The 15,430-nt window shown below is 40.4% G+C and overlaps 1 protein-coding gene across 5 annotated transcripts in view; it reads right to left on the bottom strand.

The window, feature by feature from the left end:
• LOC133442378 (bromodomain-containing protein 4-like) overlaps positions 1-15,430 on the bottom strand; it is a 39,692-nt gene that overhangs the window by 17,427 nt on the left and 6,835 nt on the right. For 2 of the 5 annotated variants that reach the window (XM_061720374.1, XM_061720360.1), the window contains exons 2-14: positions 14,192-14,333; positions 11,221-11,462; positions 11,021-11,113; positions 10,395-10,532; positions 7,189-7,321; positions 6,271-6,336; positions 5,555-6,033; positions 5,102-5,473; positions 3,427-3,555; positions 2,125-2,346; positions 1,734-1,957; positions 1,556-1,656; positions 1,194-1,451 (exon numbers count right to left, since the gene is read on the bottom strand). In XM_061720374.1, coding sequence (XP_061576358.1) covers positions 1,194-1,451; positions 1,556-1,656; positions 1,734-1,957; positions 2,125-2,346; positions 3,427-3,555; positions 5,102-5,473; positions 5,555-6,033; positions 6,271-6,336; positions 7,189-7,321; positions 10,395-10,532; positions 11,021-11,113; positions 11,221-11,349 — 2,344 coding nt within the window. In that variant the 5' untranslated portion in view covers positions 11,350-11,462; positions 14,192-14,333. The remainder of the gene's footprint in view (positions 1-1,193; positions 1,452-1,555; positions 1,657-1,733; positions 1,958-2,124; positions 2,347-3,426; positions 3,556-5,101; positions 5,474-5,554; positions 6,034-6,270; positions 6,337-7,188; positions 7,322-10,394; positions 10,533-11,020; positions 11,114-11,220; positions 11,463-14,191; positions 14,334-15,430) is intronic. The other 3 variants (XM_061720391.1, XM_061720383.1, XM_061720368.1) reach the window with 3 other exon arrangements.

Raw genomic sequence — 15,430 nt, forward strand, 5'->3', positions numbered from 1 at the left:
CCCGGGAACGGATAAGCGGAAGAAGATGAGTGAGTGAGTGTAAAGAACATGCATTTGTGGGATGAGCAGCACATCTGAGTATGTGGGTAATATGTAGGGGTGCCAGAATCCTGCCATGACTGCCCCTTCACCGTTGGGCCTGTTTGCGAGTCAAAGTATGGAACAATATGCTGATTTCTGCACCAATAGAGTAACATAATTTGGTGGAGGCAGTGTGATGGTGTGGGGCAGCTTGTCCCTCACTGGAAAACTTAGGCTTGTCATCATTGGAGACAATCTCAATGCAGAGAGATATTGAGGTAAGATTCTGCAATCGGTTGCAATCCCATATCTGCACAGTCTGGGACCAAGCTCTATCCCCCAAGATGCTCACCCCCCACAGAGCGGGGTTTATCAAAGATACCTCCACAATTTGGGAGTGGCCTGCCAGTAGTCCTAACCTCAAACCCATTGAACACTTGTGGGATCAGCTTGGGCTTGTTTGTGCCAGAGTGACCAACACAACCATGGCTGACTTGCAGCAGATGCTGGTGACCAGCATGAGGAGGAGGTGCCAGGCTGCTGTGGCTGTGTATGGTTCTTCTACACGCCGCTGTGGCTCCTATTTGTTAAATGGATACATTGTTAACTTGCCAGTATGTGTTGTTTCTTCTGACTTCAATCATCCAATCCACCAAACAAGAATCAAAGTTGTTTGGCATTGGCAGAGAAGCTTTCAAACACTATCAAATTTACTTACTTTTTGTGCTAAGTTTAGATTATTGTGATCAGTGTCGTGCACTAATGTGCATTATTGAAAAAGCTGCCGCCTCACGTGTTCACTTTGCCCGCAACAGTGGGTTAAGTCCCAGTACAAGCAAGTTTGCAGCATTTTAACAAAACTTCAAGGTGAAGATGACTTCTTTCAAATTCCCGTATCTATTGTGTGTGAGTGTTTGGCATGCTGGCAGTTTTTTAGGCTTAACCCTTTAGCGATGTGTAGCAAATGTTAACTTGTTGACTTTGGTTTCTTTTTATCCGTGTCTACCAACGAGCAGTTTTTTGTTTGAGAAGCTTTAAAACTGGATTAACTGTTTTTCTTAATAACTCTTGACACACTCATTAGTCCTCTAGATGATCCACAGTTGAAATGTAATGATTTTATTACAAATTATGAAACATATCTTCATACAATAAAAAAAAAACAAACCTACCTGATGGCTTTTTCTTCTTTTTGAGGCAGCTGGAGACATATTTCTCCAGCTCTCTCAGTGTCGAGGGCTTCAGCGTCTCAAAGTCAATCTCGATCTCATCGGGGTTGGAGTTCTTCAGTGAAGGCTCGCGCGTTTGGATTATGTGCACAACCCGGCCCAGTTTGTCACCGGGCAACTTGTTTATGTCCAGGCTCAGCTGCCGCTTCTCCTCGTATGACATTGGCTTGCCTCTGTCGGTGGACACACTCCCAAATACATCTGGACAGGAAAGCATTGCAGAGGACTGGTTAAAGACCATTTTAACGTCACCTAGTACACCAAACCAAATAAAATGCAACGTATCTGTTCTGCGGCACACATACCAATGTTGTCCTCTGCTTCAAGAGAAGCTGAAGGGACAAGAGGGATCGGGCCTGGCTGAGGGGGCGCAGCTGGGCGACCATTTTTAATTCCTTCTTTCTTACTGTCAGACACAAACAACGAGATCAGCCCCAGTTCAAGCAGCAACAATGATGCTTTCGTTGCCAGTGTCAAACCCACCTGGGCTTTTTTCTCTCTTTCTTTACCAAGACTGCATCCTTGCTGCTCTTGTTTTTCTTAGAAGTCTGAAGCATCGCCAGAGAAGCGCTTTCAACAGGTTCCTCTGCACCCATCTTCTTCTTGTGTTTTTCTTTCTTTTTCTCCTTCTTGTCCCTCTCTTTCTTCTTGGGCTTGCTGGCCTGCGGCTGGGAGAGTGCCGCCAGCTGCTCGTGGACAGCCTTAAGCTATAAGTCACAAAGACACACACAGTTGTGGTCTTAAAAGATGAAAAACCTTACTGAGCCTGTGCATTTGCAGCATTCATCCATGTTTGGTAAAACTGTTCTGCATGGCCCAACCATCTGTTGTATTTCATTCGCCCATCCCTCCACCCCTTCTCCAATCATCTAACCTGTTCCTGTAACTCAGCCAATCGTTGCTGCCTTTCATGCTCTGAGCCTCCTCCCGATGACTCAGATTCAGAGGAACTAGAGCTATCTTCTTCTGAAACACAAGGAGGAAGAGGGGCTTGTCGAGTTGAGGGTGCAGAGAGGAGGGCTGACGATGGTGTGGGAACAGAGGTGGGTTCCTCCAGATCATCGGGCATTTTGGCGAAACGCATCTCAAACACGTCCTGTTGAATAGAAAACAGCATAACCAACCATGAGCACAAACCCTGGACAGTCCTTTCAATCCAAAAACGACAAACTAAAGACAGAAAAAAAAAAAAAAAAAAAAAAAAAAAAAAACACATAATTATCTTCCAACTAATTTTTAAATGGATTCAATCAACATTTTCCCCTCACTGTTCTGCAGATAAATAGATACATTTTAGTAAAAAAAAAAAAGGATGCGACCAAAGTTTACCGGTAAATGTTTTGTTCATTGTTCAAAAAACTGGAAATTGCAAACTTATTATCAACATTTAAAGTTTTACAAATCAGTTAAAGTTCTAATATGAGGAACCACATTAGCCTTTTTTATGACCCCAAAAAACGAAATCTTAAAAGAAAAAGCTACACCTGCACACTGCAGCCAAGGTCGAGCCAGAAAGAAGTACACTGTAACAAACAACTTTAACATGTGATATGTCAGGGGTGTCCAAAGTTGGTCCTCGAGGGGCGCAGTCCTGCATGTTTTAGTTGTTTCCCTGCATCAACACACCTGATTCTAATTAACGGTCGTCACCACCTTGTCATCAAAGTCTGGATAGTTCTGTTGATGACCAAGCTCCTTGTATCACGGTTTGATAAAAGAAGGGACACATCTAAAACATGCAGGACACCGGCCCTCGAGGACCGACTTTGGACACCCCTGTGATATGTGATCGCTAGTTATCTGTCCACAGTTGCAGATCGTTTTGTGACATATTGGTGAGCATTTCTGATGGATTATTGAGTTGTTCAATCACATCGTGTGTACGCAGTTCAGTGGTCAAGTTGTTGTTACCAAACTATTCAGTATGTACTGCATCCATCTGTGAACATGCCGATGGAATCATTAAAAGCTATAAATACACAATATAAGGCTCAAAATCATTTGGAAACCCAATCAAATATTATGACCACTTTAAATCTAAAACCCTACATGTCAACACGTTTGGGAGTTTGGCATGTTGTCCTATTGAAGCTTATAGGTTGTCCACACACTTTTGGACATACTAAGTACATACGTCTATTCTAACTTTTTCCATGTGTCAATTGTGTTGATTTACCTGTAATTTGCGGGCCATGTTAACCACGTCATGGTCTGGAGGATTGTACTTGTAACAATTTGAAAACATCAACCGTACGTCTGCTGCAAATTCTTGGGCCTCTCTGTACTGTCTGTTATCCAACTTTCTCTGAAAGAAACAAACACATGATCCACAGTGATCAATATGAAGTTCAACACTTTTCCTCCCTTCATGCTGTATTGCTGAAATGTGGCATGCAACGCTTGACCAAAATGAAGGAAAAAAAGAAAATGAAAAAGTCACCACCCAGATTCAACTGACCAAATAGATAGGAACCCCCCCACTCACTGATCAATGTTTCAGTTTGAAGGAAGCTATTTAATCCCAACTAGTGCAATGGGGAGCTTCCTTGAACAACCATGTTGTTGCAGGCGAGCGTAAAGATTGGAAAAATGTAAAAAGGCTGTGGTCTGACTGGACTACATATATCCTGGTCCAGAGTGATGGGTGCTCGTGTGGCTAGGAGCAGCAGATGAAGTGATACAACCATCATAACTGATGCCTACCACAACAAGCCCACGGGGCATTAGACAAGAAGGTTTTGCCAATGGTCAGGTCTAGCTTCAGTAATGTTATGTCTAAAAAACACAATCAGCCAAATACACAAATATACTTGAATGAATTAGTTGGGTTTTATTCCCCAATGAACAGATTTTTGTTCCTTGATGGAAATCCCAGAATTCAGAGTGTTTCAGGGAGCATGAGTCATCATTTTCATGATGGATCAGTGATCTGAGGCCCTGTTTACATGTAGCAAAAACGGTGGCGTTTTCATGCGTTTTGGCCGTTCGTTTACACGAAAACGAAGCTCAAAGTCACCAAAAACGATCATTTCTGAAAACTCTGGCCAAAGTGGAGATTTGCAAAAACTCCGTCTTCACGTTTGCTTGTAAACAGAGGGAAACGGACATTTAGGCTTCAGAACGTCACATTATGCCACAGAAACGTCATCCAGCGTCATGTGTGCGACCTGTGTTTACAATTTGTTTGGCCACCGTCAATATTTTCTTGTATTTTACCTGTTTTATATTCTAAAGTCACACTTAAAAGTAACTCCACCTTTCTGTCACTCCAAACAAAAGACTCTCATTCCATCTTGGAAGAAACTGGAAGTTACACGTGTCATTTGTTGAGGTTTTTTTCCAGGATTCCGATTGGCTAGCATGACTTTATGCTTCTTGTTACACTGCCCCCTGTAGGTTTGGCTGCTCATAGCGCCTATTAACAGCGTATTTATGCGGGTTCGTGTAAATGATGGTATTTTCCAAAACGTAGATGGGGAAATATCCGTTTTTGTAAATACCCGGCTATGTGTAAACGTGGCTTGAATTTCCTCATCTCCACTAAGAATCTTTAGGATGCGTTAGAGAAGATTTTACACAGTCATCAATACAAAATCTTAAAAATTAACCCAATTTTATGACATCGCTTGGCCCTATGAAGACAATGCCCTGGTGAATGCAAACTATAATTATATCAACAAAATATTAGTGTGACTTTTTTCATAAGCAGTGTATGATACTTAATCGTAATTATTTGAACTCCCGACATGATTTAAGTTAACCAAACCAACATGCGGGTAGACCTTGCCTAAAGCCCTCCACCCTTTAAAGACAGAATTGTACATACTGGCCACATATTCCTATAATATTACCTTGATGCTGCTTAGATCCATGGGGTGCTTGATGATGTCATGGTAGTCATGTAGGCCAAGAGCTTTAGCGTCAACAGGTTTGTAAAAAGGCCAGGCATAAGCCGCATGTTTCTTAGACAGCATCTCTCTAACAACGCGCACACAGGACCGTAATTGCTCCTGGCGCTTGGGTGTCACTGTCCCTCCCGTCTCCAAACCTCCTGCTAGGTGATGCTGGGAGTCTGGCTGTAAAGGGTCTCTTTTGGGTTGCTTTAGCGGGCGAATGCTATCTCGGCGTGGACGAGTCACATCAGACACGGGAGGTGATTCACTAAGCTGGTCATTGGCTGTGGGTGTAGTGGTATCAGCTTTCCTCTTCTGGCTCTTCCTTTGCTGTTGAAACATGAACTACTTAGTGGTCGAAATTAAAGATTTGCTTTCATTTTATCAGAATGGCAATGCAGTTACCCGTACCTTGATGAGAGCTGGGGAGCTCTGCAGCATGGGGGGAGGATGGAGGCCTGGATGTGTCAAGGCTGGAGGAGGAACTGCTGTCATACCCTGGGCTAGGACATCTGGAGTTGAGACGGTGTATGGGGGCCCCAGGTGGGAAGCATGGTTGGTGGGTGTCGGAGGCACGCGTGGGGGCTGGGGCTGGGATAGAGGCTGAGCGAGGGGTTGGGGCAGGGGCTGAGTGAGGGGCTGGGATAAGGGCTGGACGAGGGGATGGACGAGGGGATGGACGAGGGGATGGACGAGGGGCTGGACGAGGGGCTGAGAGAGGGGTGTAGCTAGGGGCTGGGATAAGGGTGTGGCGAGGGGCTGGGAGTGGGACAGGGGTGTAGCTGGTGTGCCACAGGCTCGTGGAGTGGTTGATGGAGATGAAAAGCCTCTTGTATTTGGGGTAGTGGAAGGGGATGAAGAGTCTTGGCCTGAATCTGACTTTGTTAGACCTGGAAAGAATGAAGGAACACAAGTGAACACAAGAGATTACATTCTTTCCAACACCTACTTTACACCTGTTAGGCTAATTATGAAACTGCAACAACAACAGTAAAATAGAAAAGCCAGTTGTGCAGACAACCTGAGCAGGTTAGACTGGTACAATTCAACTGCCATGAATTTACTAATGGCAGCTCCTCCCTAAAGTTTTTGGAGTACACCAATAATGAAGACAAAAAGTATATTACCGTCGTATAGCAGATACAGACATGAACAAATCTGTTGATGGCCTTCCGTAATGGTCACTGAAATAACTTGAAAATGACAAAAAATAATAAGAAATAATAATTTAAACAATCTGACTGATGAACATCAGACACTGCTTTTGAATAGTGGTCTAACAGAATCACTAGGCGCAAAAAAAAACCAACAAAAAACAAAACTGGCCTTGAAAAACGAGTTGGTACCATCACTTAATTTTTGTTGAACAACCTTTTGAGACAACCACTGCAATCACGTTATATCTGTAACGTTCAGTGAGACTTAGGCACCAGCACATTGGCTACATTTTTAGTAGAGTTAATTTTTGCATCTATCAACATCGAATTGATATGACTCGCCAAAAAGGCTAAAATTTTGTTCTCCCAGAAGCTTTGTGGCTTTTGGGAGAAGCTTTGTGGCTTTAAAATATGCATTTTGAGACATTAGAGTCTCTGTTTATTTATTATTTGCTTTCAACAGTGGAGTCCCCCTCGGTGGTCCACTTTATTTTAAAGTGCCACCTAATTTGTCAATTCAAAAAAAGACTCATTAGTCAATGTTAAGTAAATCATTATTTGTGATTACTTGCGCCAGTTTCAAGGTATTTCAGTGACTATTGAGGTTTATATCTCCTTCTTTAATAGAAGCATACTAACAAATTTGTAAATCCAGCATAACTAGCAAACAGAGAACGGAGAAACTCATAGGTTGCAAACATGCGTTCAGCATCTTCCTATCTCCCCTGAACACTTTTACAAGTGAACTTGATTATTTCATGATTGATAAAGCACGGTTACAGTTGAAAGGGAGATTCTTTATGTTCAGAGCTATAGCCGCCCCACGACAACAGTAATCATCATAAAGAGGAAACATTTCTTTCTGCTGAAATAAATAAAAATACGTACCCGACTCCCGCCTGACCCCGCGACGTCCCTTTGTGACCACAGCAATCTCTACTTCTTCTTGGGGCATCTCAGTTATCTTTTGGAGAAAGAGCTTTTCCAAGGCTTCGGCCATCAGGACGATATCATCCCCAGGCTAAACATAGAGGCACAGAGACACTTTTAAGGGCGTTAAGATCATTTTGTTGACATCATAAATTTTAACCGTTTATGGCACAAGCCTGCCGGAGAACATAGTTTTTACATGCTAAAGTACCATTTTTATTTGCTATACATCAATACAACTGTTACAAGCCAAACATTGTTAAAATCTGTACGTAATAAGCCCTTACTAACTACAATAAATTTGCTGAAAAACATATGCAATAAACCAGAAAAAAAATGTTTAAAAATGTAAGACATTTTTCTAAATACAAAGATTTCACAGCTGTATCCTTAAAATTGTTGATGTAACTGAGCTTCACAAATTTCTTTAAAACAACAGGAAATCTATTTTGGGTGCATTCTTAACTTATTTTATAAGATAAACTCATTTTAAACAGAAACAGTAACAAATGAAAATAAAATGCAGATTGTGCACAACCTGCAATAAGGCAGCATGTACATCAAAATAAACTACTGCTGTATAAAACTATGTTCAGCCATAAAAAGTACAATATATTAGTTCCAAAACTTTGCAAACAATATAATACCATTTGGCTTTTCTTTTTTTTCTTTAAAAAAAGGTATCTTTATATGTGCGGTGAGATGTTGGAGTGTGTTTTTTGTGAGAGAGCAACATATAAATTGTGTTTAAGAGGGAAAATGCAACGCAAGAGCATGCTTTCCTGGGAAAAATGACGGCAAGCAAGAAAATCTTGTCATAATTAATGCTCACGACGTGATGATATAGATATATCCCAACGTAGGAAGTGCTGTAAACACCATATCAGATCTATCACTCGTGGTATGGATTACTACGTTTTTGTTGTGTGTGCTTTTTACTGGGTTTCTCCAGACGAATTGTTGGGTGGAAACTGAGTCTGAGTCACACTGAACATAACAGACACAAACGAATGTGGGAGAGACTGTAGTTGTGGCTTGTGGTGCAACATATTTATAAAGCCACTCCTGTCTTTGAACTGTATGTTGTTGATCAGAGCATCTTTTTTTAATGACTTAGAATTAAAAAGTAATTACCAACAAATTGAAAACACTGAATTCAAAAATTATGGCATAAAGAAACAAGTCAATGCAAACAGCTCTTCAAAATCTGAGGTTGAAGTAAACTGTTAGGTCTGATGAAATTCTGTGTGGCTTTTTCCTTTTATACCACACAGATTAGTCTAGAAGAAACAAAATCTAGTAAAAACAAAACAATAAATGAGGTATGCCATGGTCAGCATCTACTAAATTTCTTCTTCCAAAAAAAGAAATATTTTAAGTTAAAAAAGACAATCTTTTGCTGCGAAATGTTACTAAACTGCAGCCTTTTGGTTGCTGTAGTCTACCAAAAAAACGTTCAAATAATGGCCGAGTCCCAATTTGTCACATGTCCCAATTATCCGCCAGGTCTAGCAAAATATTTTTAATATTAAAATGCACATCCCAAATAAAGGGCAGGCCGGGTCAAACATTGTTTTTCTAGTTGCTGAAAAACACATTCTACCGTATGCAAATATAGCCTACCTAAACTTGTGTATCAAAGAGAGAGGCAGGCATTCAGCACCATGGCCAGCATCACGGCTTCTCATAACAAACATGATGTTCAATTTAAGTTAAGTAGTTCGATATGCAGAGCAAAATAGCGGAGAAGCAGCGGCCAGAAAATTTGGAGTGGACAGCAAAAGAGTGAGAGTGGAAAAAATAAATAAAACAAACTAAAAGAGTTAGCTATGGAAAACAGCAAGCGCCCGAGGTTGCATGGTGGAGGGAGAAACAAGCTAGAGGCTAAAGTCGCAGCTTGGCTACTTCACAAGCGTGCCAGACACCAGCGTGTTTCGCGGAAAATGATACGACCTCCAAGAATGACCGCCATGGTTATGTTGTATCCCCGTTTGAGCTTGGCCTTCGGCAGTGGTGGACAGTAACTGAGTAAATTTACTTGAGTACTGTACTTAAGTACATATCCAGAGGATTTGTACTTTACTTGATTAGATTTCTTTGGTACTTATTACTCTTACTTGAATACATTTCCAAGACAAATATTTTTACTTTTACTCGAGTACATTTCTAGGAAGGCTGAAAAGTACTCGTTACTTTCAGGTCTGCTCTTTTTTCTTCTTCCCTAAAATCCTATTTGACACAAGCTGTTTTTGTCAAAGGAGGAGACCTATCACAGTGCACGCTCTCCACTGGGATGTACGTAAAGCGGAAATACGTCAAGCCTCCTCAAAACGATACCGCCAAAGTAGCCTGCGTTTGTCAAGACAGAGATTAGATCTGTCTAACAAGTCAAGACATAGCCGCAACAATGGCTACGCCTGCGTATGATCCCATTCATTTGATTTCATTTGCAGGTTTTATATAACATTGTGGTTCTAAAAGCAGCACATCAGTGCAGCTGGTTTCAAAGAGTTAATTCTCAAAAACAAGAGTTAAAAGATCCTTAAATTAATTTAGAAAAAATATAGTAATTTACTGATGTGGAAAATAAGAAATTTACTCTTACTCTTACTTTTACTTAAAGTAAATTTAAAAGCATTTACTTTTGGATACTTAAGTACCTTTAAAAGCAAGTACTTTTCTACTCTTACTCGAGTAATATTTTGACTGAGCTACTTTTACTTGTAACGGAGTAAATTTTGACCAGTAATATTTGTACTCTTACTCAAGTACTGGGGTCGAGTACTCTGTCCACCTCTGGCCTTCGGTGCGGTGCTGATGCGGCACCTGTACGCATCCCATACGAGGAGTCGGTGCCCAAAGTTAAATTTTCCCACCACTCGTTGCAGCCAGTCTGCTGTCACTGCATCATTCATCCACTTCGTTTTTGGATGACCCGACACACAATTAATGAACGCAGGTCCCTAATTAATGCCGATATAAGCAAATAAACGCCCGGCCCTTTATTTGGTGTTTTATGGTATAATAGTCTGACTGAAAGGTCTTTTTTGTTAACTACATCTGTGCCAAGTTAAAACAAGAAGGAGAAGAAAAAAAAAAAAGACATTGAGCCGGAGTCTTTTTAACGAAATTCAAGCGTGACTTGAAGTTATGGTGTTGCTCACCTTGTTGTAGATGTAGCAGTTTGTGAACATCGTGTTGAAGTCTTGAATGCACTCCTGGGCATTCAAGTAGTAGTTGTTTTCTAGCCGTTTCTTTATCGAGCCCATATCCATAGGAGACTTTATGATCTTATAGTAGTCCTTGAATGAGAAAGAGAAGAGGCCAAAAGTATTAGATTTGTTAGATGAAGAAAAAATAAGTGAGACTCCAAGTCCTATGTACACTTTTCTTGATTGTGACAACTGGAAAACCAAAGATTAAGTGATGTGAAGCAAAGACTCAAGTCATTCTTTAGATGGCTTGAGAAAGAGACAGATAGAGAGATGAATAACAGTTTCTTTCGGTCAATTTAAGATACAACCCAATAAAAAAAAACAAAGCAAAAAACATAATGGCTTAAACACATAGGAATAGGCTGCAGCAAATGCTTTTTTTTGCCATCCTATTTGACATTGACTGTAAAAGTGGGTGTGAAAGACATTCATTAACAGTAGGGTGGCACATCACCTGCACAAATGTGTGATGCTTTTCATATAAAATTAATTTGGCAGGTGTTACAATCCTAAATGTGTGCTTTGATATATATATTGTTTGATTATCAGCACATGAAAACAAACAAGTGACTCACAGGCAAATTAAGTGTGACTGCATCTACAGGTGCTTGGAAGGGCCATGCAAACTGGTGTTTCCATAATGTCTTCAACACCACTTTAAGCAGGTACTGGAAGAGAGCAAAATTTTACAAAATGAATTTCAGTCAAACTGGAAACAGCCCCCCCCCCTGCATTCAGTTAACGGGTATAAAAGCACGGACCGAAGTGAAGGTACCTGTAACTGGTTGGTTTGTCGTTTGGGTTTGGAAGAGTTCCATATTTCAGGGGGTGGAGGGTTGAAGGGGAGAGGGGGCGGGGCAGAGGGAGGGTTGTGGCTGCTGCCTGCCTCCAGTCCGTCTCCCATCGCAGTGGCAAGTTGCAGTGGCTGAGCAGACAGTTTAGGCAGATTAGACCTGGCAGGGGCAGGTGCGAGCGGGGGGGGGGGCCCCCTCAAGCCATTACACTCCTCACCAGACTCTGAAAGGATAATCATAAAAGGCATCAAATCCACTGACATCTATCAGACAAGCCAAGACTGACTCAAGTTTCTATAACTATAATTGGGCGGGTTTTGTGTGACACAGTTTCAAATAGTACCAACCAGGGCTGTTCGATTAATCGATTTTAAATCGTAATCGCAATTATGTAATTAGAACGATGTTAAAACGTGAAACTCGTAAAATCGATTTTTCACTTTTTTTTTTTTTTACCTTGTCTGCACATATATTAATGATTGATACCATATTAATGATTGATGGAAATACCTCTCAATACCTGCGACAAGTGCCCCATGGGAGAGGCTCTTTAGTGTAGGAGGGGGCGTTGTAACATGCCACCGGGCATCCCTCAAGCCAGATGCGGTAGATCGGCTCGTGTTCCTTGCAAAAAACTTGCAAATGTGAATAGCAAATGTAATGACTGACATTACACACCTCTACCTCCTTCATGGGTTGATTATTATTTAGCATGCAAAGACCCAGTTTAGTTTAATTAGAAAACGTCTTGTTTTATTTAATTGGAAATATAACTTACTGTATGTTTGCAAGTGCTGATTTGCTGATTTTTTTTCAGAGATAAAACTTTATATTTTATTATATTTTTTAAAACTTTTTTTCAACTTATTTTACAGAGTTTCGCACTTTATTCATTCATTTTTGGTTTAATAAGAGCAAAGTTTGCACTTAAAGCCCAATGGGGCAAATGTTCAATAAAAAACCAGCATATTTGAAATCATTTCTTTGCCTTTTGTCAATTCACAAAATAATCGTAATCGTAATCGAAAATCGGATTTTGAGAGAAAAAAAAAAATCGAGATTTTATTTTTGGGCAAAATCGAACAGCCCTAGTACCAACTGATTCAATTTGGTTGGTAAATTGATTTTTTTTCATGCGTTTTCCCTTGTATATTGACACAAAGAAAGGAGTCCAGTTAAATGGTCAGGTAAGGCTGTTAGGATTAGGGATAAGAGGAGGATCCAGTCAAGGCTTTCCAAACAAGGATGGGTTGTGAATCACCACTTTGAGCCAAACTCCATCAGACCGTCACTGATAATTTCAAAATAAACATTTACACTGGATTCAACGCACTACGGAGTTCGACGCCTCTGGTCGATGCTGTCGTCGGCATGCAACGCTGCTGTGTGAATCAACACGGCAAAGAATTTAGGTTCACATTTGTAGGATATATCGTTAAAAGATCACGGATGTCTCAGGAAATCTCACTGCATAAAGGTGAAGACCAGAAAGAAGCGTGTGATCTTTGAGCCCTCAGGCATCTTCCTCAAACTGTCAGGTCACAGTAATCAATACAATGACATGATTTTGGGAGAACCTTGGAAAACCATTATCACTCTGCCTCGGCATCCAGACAAGTAACCCGAAACTGTCTTACACAACGGGGAAGCCATGTGAAAAGTGTTCTGCGGTCAGCTGAGTCCATGTTTCAGTTTTTAGGGAAAAACAGACTGGGTTCTTCACAACAAAGGCGAATAACATACCACCTGATCCGTTTCCAGGGAAAGGTAAAAAAACAAGCATCTGATGCTAAAGGGGTATATTAGATCAAATAAAGGTGAATATGAACTTTACAATGTAAAGTTAATGTCCTTGTTCTAGCTGAAATTCTGAGAATATAACCGATTAGGGATCAGGTACTAATAAATAAAAACCATTGAAAAAATAAAATGTAATGTGAATGAGGGAGTAGGGCTGCAGCTATCTTATATTTTGGTAATCGAATATTCCATCGATTAATTGAGCAATCGGATAAAACTTACTTTTGCTTAATTAAAGCCCATTATAAATATACAATAGAAAAAAAAGACGGATCACTTAATAAAAACAACCAATTTGTTTCCTTTAGATGAAAATTGACATTTACATATTATGCAAAATAATAAACTGTTTGTTAAATTTTCTGATAAAAATAAATACATTTACTTCAAACTTAACATTTCCTGAGACACAGAATTAAATGAAAATAAATATAATAGTGTCCCACTTATTTTTTCTCAGTATCAAAAGTAAAATAAAAATGTTCTCAAACGCTGCCTTTAAACGTGCAACCTCACATTCAGGGTCAAAAGTTTAAACAGAAAGACTTGGCTGTGGACCGGGACCTTAATTTTTTATTTAATGATCCCACAGCTTTGATATCTTCTGTCTCTTCATCCAATTACTTTCGCTTTGCTGTATTTGCTCATATGTCTTCACTGTTTTCAGTACCCGGCCAGCGTCTGACAGCAAAACTGTTCATTCACGTTATGAAAAGCCTGCTGTCGTCTTCTTCCGCTTTATAGGGGACGCATTCGTGTCACACTAAAAAGAATCCGTGCGAAACGTGAGCTTTAAATGTATTTTTTAATTAAACGAGGCTTCGAGGCAGAGGAAATTCCTCTATGATTTCTTTATAATCGAGGTACTCGAGGAATAGTTGCAACCCTAGAAGAGAGAATCTATAAATTATACCGCTGTATACATTTTGTTTCCCAAAACACTGGCTGGCATATTCCACTCACAATGTCCATTGAGGGACTAACAGCACAATAAAAACTTGCACCTCGATATTCTCTTTTTGCAAACCCTTGGAAATTTAAAATATACCGTAAGCACAGTGGCTTATATTAACCTCTCTTAACTTCTCAGCCAAAGTTAAAATGTGTTTAGTTTGCAGCATCTGGTCAGGTATATACTATGAAGGGACTTACATGTTTGATGCTGCGCAGCTGGTCTAACCCACTACTGTGATCATATCTCAGTTGATGAGGCACCACTTTCCTGCGGTAACAGGGGATATATGCCACTGTAGGGGCTAGGGGACCACAGCACACGGAGAGCCAGGTGTCGCACCTGTGGAGAATGACAGGTGGATGAACGACCACCAACATGTAAAACACATGTTGTTTTCTGCAAACAATAAAATAAATGATGAAGAAAGTCTGGCAATGCCATTATAAACATCTGTAATCAGAGCCAATGATAGCACAGAGAAAACTGCAAAATTGCATTTGCACTCTAAAATGTCAATAATATGGTTGACCACTCACACTAAATGTCACAGCCCGAGATGCTCATTTAGATGCCATCTTACATGGAGAGTATTCTGAGTGTTGTGATGAAGAACGGAACAAGACAAGTGAGCAAATCTCGGGCAAAAAAGTTAGGTGCCAATTTAGCCCCAAACTACAAAGACATTAACTCCAAATACTTGTATACCAGTATATATTGGAAGTCATATCACCATCCATTTTCAACTATGATATTGTGTATTTTCCTGATATTGTACTGAATACCAAATTATACAAAATAATTGAAGTGTGATTAGCTGGTTATTGATCAGAGCTGTAAATTAGGCCATTACGAACACCATCCAAATCAATAATACATGTTTGTAAATAAATAAATCAGCTTCCATGGGATTTAGGGGAGCAAGTACCAACGATGTGCTAGAGCTGCTGGATATACCAAACATTTACCGTTACCACAATATGAAAACATGTAACACCAATATCGTTTAAGACAGCACTGACTGCAATAACACCGTTATTCCTCGGTGCAACGCAGTAACGCACTGCATGTCAGTACAACAATTGGCCAATCAGATGGATCGGACTGCGTGAGATGCCCTTTCCGCCACTTTAGCTGCAAACACGGAACACGTGCGGCAAGAGTTGAGAAAATTAGGATATGGGGAATGAAGAGATCGTGGGGAAATTAGTTTTAGAAGAGCAGTGACATGCTACAAACACAGGTAATCTGCAAGTCATGCTGAGGATGTTGTTGTTTAGGACATAGTGCCCACAAATACAGTGAGAAGAGAAGGATTTGTGAAGCTAATTAACACACTGGACCGAAGGTATTCAACTTCTTCACAGAGTTATTTTTCCGAAGTCGCCATCCTACAAATGTACGGCACGTGCTGGAAGATGGTTAAATATAAGCTGAGT

The sequence above is a fragment of the Cololabis saira genome, chromosome 1, assembly GCF_033807715.1.
Source record: "Cololabis saira isolate AMF1-May2022 chromosome 1, fColSai1.1, whole genome shotgun sequence".
Classification (NCBI taxonomy): domain Eukaryota; kingdom Metazoa; phylum Chordata; class Actinopteri; order Beloniformes; family Belonidae; genus Cololabis; species Cololabis saira.